This window comes from Otolemur garnettii, unplaced genomic scaffold (genome assembly GCF_000181295.1).
Source record: "Otolemur garnettii isolate 467f Iridium unplaced genomic scaffold, OtoGar3 scaffold00063, whole genome shotgun sequence".
Lineage (NCBI taxonomy): Eukaryota > Metazoa > Chordata > Mammalia > Primates > Galagidae > Otolemur > Otolemur garnettii.
Window position 1 is genome coordinate 10,449,411 of NW_003852458.1, and position 5,621 is coordinate 10,455,031.

Below are 5,621 nucleotides of genomic sequence, written 5' to 3' on the forward strand. Positions count from 1 at the left end.
CCTCTGATGGTATACCAGTGTGCCCTGGCACACCCAGTTGAAAATCACTGGTCTAGACTGCACTGTTTGCTTATGAATACGATTAAGGTATTTATATTCTTAACTTTGACTTTTTTCTCAGGTGCGAGCCCCCATGGTTAATCCAACATTAGGTGTTCATGAAGCTGATCTTTTAAAGACATCAGGAACACTGATTAGTTTTATTTACCCAGCACAAAATCCGGACTTGCTAAATAAACTTTCTAAAAGAAAAACTACAGTTCTGGCAATGGACCAGGTTCCAAGAGTCACAATTGCTCAGGGATACGATGCGCTAAGCTCCATGGCCAACATTGCTGGGTAGGTTGATTCTTTTCCGTTTCAATTGAATAAAAGCACAATGGTGCTACAGAAACATTCACACCATAGCTCTTCTCTCTTACAGTGATTTTGTTAGTAATCATTGTCAGAGGTTGCAGCCCTTTTGAGAGTAGACTTAAATTATTTTTAAGATTCATTTGATTCTTATTTTTAGAATTCACAGTCATCAAATAGGAAATGAACTCTATATTCCTTTTTAATCTTTCTGGGTAGAAGAGAAGTATTTGCATCCACTAAAGGAAATAACTGTCAGATTGTGGGGGGAGTATGCTGTATTTCATATGTGTGTGTACACTTGTATATATATAGTATTAGATGAAATTTCTTTGTAGGTCAAAAATGCTTCAATATTGGCAATCTCATGTTAAATCTAATTTGTACCTAATTAAGACAGTAAATCTTAATTAGATTTTGCTTAAGTAAATCTATAAAACATGTAATGAATAGAAAATGTATACTCTAGAGGATGTTGCTTCTGGTGTCAAAGCCCCTATCAGTAATGGAGGGCTGTGTCCTCTTACCTTTAAGGCCAAGGTGGTGATAAGCTTCATTTGCCTGCTAGCACTAATACATTCCTTATTGATGTGTAGGGTACTGTTTTTTCTTTTTCACATTTCAAACTATTTTTTTACTTTTAATTATTACGGGTACATAAGAGTGGTTCCCATGGGGTCTAGGCACACAATGTATAATGATCAAATGAGGGTACTGGGATATGCGTCATCTCAAGCATTTATCATTTCTTTGTGTTGGGAAAATTCCAACCCCACTCTTTTAGTTATTTAAAAACTGCTTATTACTATAAATATTATTGTAAAATAACTTATTATCGACTGTACTCTCTCTGTTGTGCTGGAGTGCTGTGTTGGGAAGGATTCCTCCATAGGTGAGAACAGCCATGCAGTGTGTTGCTGACTTTGCCTTAGTGGGTGGGAAAATCAAGAAATGGGAAAATGCTATGAAATCTTCTCTAAGAAACTAATTAAATTAGATTTTATGCATGAAACTATCAGTAGTTGACAACTGGCCCATATTAATCAGGCATCAACAAAAGAAAATCATTTTTTAAAAAGCACATAAAAGAAGACTAGCGTAAATAAAACTCTTTATGGCTGACACATGAGCTAAAAGTTTTTTGTGGTTTTATGTTTGAGCGTATCTAATATGCCACAGACTCTACTTTGCAGTTTAATTGTTTACTTTTGATGTGAATGAGATGCAGTAAACAAAATGACAGATTAAAACCACATTTTATTGTCCTTGATGTAATGTGGCAAATGGTTTGTTAGAAGATGTATTTTATGGTGTAAGTGATATACCAAGGGAGAAAATAAATTGTTGCTATATTGATTTAGTTTGTAGAAGAGCTATGTTATGCAATGTAGAAATGTGCAACTTTCTACATAAGATTTATGTAGAAAATATCTAAAGTATTAAGCTGGTCTCTTAATCTTTCCCTGTCTCAGTTTTCTCACTTATATAGTGAGAAGTAAAGGCAATAATTATATCCATAAGCCTATTGTAAATTTTAAAGGAGTAAGCTTATGTGAGTCACTATGAAAGTTTTGAGACAGACTGTGTTATGGTCCATTATTTAATGACCAAGAAACACGGTCAAGAGCATCCTTTTTTTTTTTTTTTTTTGAAACAGAGCCTCAAGCTGTCCCCCCTGGGTAGAGTGCCATGGCTTCACAGCTCACAGCAACCTCCAACTCCTGGGCTCAAGTGAGTCTCCTGCCTCAGCCTCCCAAGTAGCTGGGACCACAGGCACCCGCCACAACGCCCGGCTATTTTTTGGTTGCAGCCGTCATTGTTGTTTGGCAGGCGGGGGTTGGATTCGAACCCGCCACCTTAGGTGTATGTGGCTGGCGCCTTAGCCCCTTGAGCCACAGGCGCTGAGCCAAGAGCGTCCTTTGATTCACCTGTCCAAGTGTCAACTTGCTTGGCTTATTGGTGTTGCTGGGAAGGTTTCCTTTCCTTCCATCTGCGTGGCTTTTACATTTCTTGATTTTTATGTATCTCAAAAGTATCATAATGACCCCCATGTACACAAAACTTAGAACTGTTCTTGGCACATGATAAGTACTACATAAACATTAGCTATTATTCTTTGATAAAGCTTTTTGATGACTTGTGATATATGAGCCTAAGACCTTTCATTTTATGGAATTATTCACTTATCTTTGTGCTTGTTTGCTTTAAAAGTTATAAGGCTGTTGTCCTAGCTGCGAATCATTTTGGACGGTTTTTTACCGGTCAGATCACTGCTGCTGGAAAAGTGCCTCCAGCTAAGGTACGTACACCTTTTAATATTTCTTTATAATATGAATGAATTAAAGGCAAAGGAATGGATAGTCTTAGAATATATTATTGTAACATTTTTGTTGTGTGTTAACTTCATTCTGAAGAATTTGTGGTATGTTTAAATACTTGGCAGAGCTTCAAGGCCGAACAGTTAAGATTGCTTGAAAAACATGAATTTTGACCTTCTGGAAGTCTGAGTCCTTGTTTTTGTTTGTTTTTTGACTTACTACCTTGAAGTCTTAAAGGGATTTTGTATAACTTGTTCTGTGTGGCCCACTTATTACTAACTTAAAAAAAAAAAAAAAGCTATGATACTAGGATACTAAGATAAAGTTAAGATACCATTCAGAAATTTCTGAGTTTCCCAATTATTTTCACAATTTGGCTTGTTGAGAAAACTCTTTTGGTTTCCTCATTTTGGATTCAGTTTTTGGGTCAAGAGGACAGAAAAGGGGAGGTGGTGTAATCAGGGTATGTGGCATAGGGGGAAAGAATGCTGTGTCTCCGATCCAGACTGAGAGCAGCGAGGAGTGGTTAATGAAGAGAGGTGGGGATGGCTTGGGGAGAGAATAGGAGGAAGCTAGATTCTTTTTAATAACCCACTGTCATAAGAACTAATTTATTACCCCAGAGTGAGAACTCACTCACCTTCTCCTCCCTACCAGATAGGGCATCAATCTTACATGAGGGATCCACACCATGACCCAAACACCTCCCACCAGGCCCCACCTCCCAACATTGCCACATTGAGGATCCAGTGCCAACATGAGTTTTGGCAGGGACAAACCATATCCAAACCAGAGATATGGGAAAATGGACTTTAAAAGCTGCTGTCTACCTACTTGTAGGGTATAGGTTTACCTAGTGCTTCCTGCTCTTAAGTACTTCCTTGTATAAACTCAGAGCTCTCATACAAAGTAAACCTCCTGCAAAAAAAAAAAAAAAAAAAAAAAAAAAGCTAGAAAAAAAGGGCTAATAGCAGCTTTGAGAAATCTAGTTATATATTGCTTTGAAGAACAGTGAAAAAGAAAAACAAACAGTAAATGGTTTAAAAGGAGGCCAGAATATTTAGCAAGAAAGTATGAGCAAATAAAGATGTGATATGAAAAGTGATTGAATTTTGACTTCTTTCCCAAGATTGTAATAAAGTGTCTGGCTCTCATTGTGGTCAGAAGTTTCATCCTGTTCTTAAGCTGACTGAATGCTTTAGCTACAAATATACTACTTAGTTTTGGTTAGAATCTTTCTAGATGTATGTGGGAATTGAGAGGAAAACTATGAATATAAGGGATTAAAAGATAAAACGAGAGAAGTTTTGAGGAGAATCGATTAGCCTTTGAAAGGTGAAAAAGTGACTATCTTTACTGAAAATTTAACTTATAGCTAAAGGACTTTTGTTTGATGTCAGAAATAGTTTTTGAATTGAAGATGCTAATCGGGCTCATCAAAGCAGATTACATAATACAGCATTTTATTCAGGTTTCCTTTAAACATTAAACATTCTTACTTGTCTAGAATGAACTAAAGTCAATCTGTTGAAGGCCTACAATATGGCAGACATTGGACTAGGGGTATGGCCCAAACAAGACATGTAAGATCCCTGCCACACAGAACTTACACTCTAGAGGGAGTTGCAGTGAGGAGACAAAAATAAAAATATATGAGACAATTTTAGACATAAAGAAATGAACTGGATGATCTTATAATGAGTAATGGGGACAAGCTACTTTAGTAAAGGCAGTGGAGAAGGCTCCTCTGACATTTAAGCTGAGACTTGAAGGACAGGAGGAAAGCAAGCAGGGGTTAGGATTCTAGGCGTTCAGGAGTGTAGTGTTTAGGTCTAGAAAGCTAACGAAGGCCATTGGTCTTGGAGTGAGGTGAACAGGATGGAGAGTGATGGGAGGCAATGTTAGAAAGGAAGGTTTGGGTTGATCGTGTGGGGTCTCTCCTCTAGGTCATGTTATAGAGTTTGCAGGTGAGGGAAAGGTGGTATTTAGGGTTTTAAAAAAATCACCGTTGGCTATGGGGCTGTTCTGCGGGGCAAGCGATAGTAGCAGAAGAGTGAAAGCGAGATCTGTTGGGAATTGATGGCACCTTGGAAGGTGGTGGCCACAGAGATGTAGAGAGGATAGAGTGGGAGATCTTTGGGGGTTAAAGATAGCAGTACTTATTGATGGATCATAAGTGGGACTCTGAGGAAGGGAAGGACTCAAGATCCCCCTGGTTTGGTGAGATGGGGAGGGCCAGAGGAGGAGCAGGTTATGTGACTGAACATCAAGAACATCCCCCAAAGTAGTTTCTCTCTCTTGCCCTCTCCTATACTATTTCCTGACTGTGTGTCTATAGTGTGCCTACTGTGTGTCTATAGTTAGTAGTAAATGTTTCAGTTTAAGTCCATTGTTGAGAATTAGTTGGTAACAGTGAGGATATCGACCGAAGCTGTCTGGCTCTTAGTCTCTCTGTCTTCTTCACCCTGTGCTGCAGAGAAAATTTCTGTTGCAGGAGCTGCATTGCTTTATGTTTGTAGAATTCTGTCTTTTAAATTATGGAGTCTTTTTTTTCTTGATTCTGGATAATTAAGTCATATATATGTGTGTATACATATATATATTTACTTATTTTAATTCATTTTTTAAAACAGTGGTGGAGCTTCTAAGTGGAGCAGGGTTGGAGCTTTGGAGCCTAGAGCTTGTTTGTTCTTTCTGGTCCCTCTTTGTCCCCTTTCCTATATACTTTCCTCTTCTCCAAACGAACCATTGTCACCAAGATCAATTCAGAAGATCTCTGAGTGCTGCCTAGGGCATGCCAGCGCACAGCTTGACTAGCCGCCTTTGTATAAAGGGTGTGAAGAGTGGGTGGGAATTTATAAGCTTAACTGTTTCTGTGGGTGGCATTTTTTCTATAGGAACAAGGAATTGCCTTTGACTGACTGTTATGGGATATGTAACAGGACTTTT

General features: G+C 38.3%; 1 protein-coding gene across 4 annotated transcripts in view; it reads left to right on the forward strand.

Annotated features, from left to right (window-relative positions):
* Positions 1-5,621, forward strand: part of NNT (nicotinamide nucleotide transhydrogenase) — a 91,017-nt gene that overhangs the window by 12,957 nt on the left and 72,439 nt on the right. For all 4 annotated transcript variants that reach the window (XM_023515010.1, XM_023515011.1, XM_003792967.2 and 1 more), the window contains 2 exons: positions 122-339; positions 2,566-2,653. In XM_023515010.1, the coding sequence (XP_023370778.1) occupies positions 122-339; positions 2,566-2,653 (306 nt within the window). The remainder of the gene's footprint in view (positions 1-121; positions 340-2,565; positions 2,654-5,621) is intronic.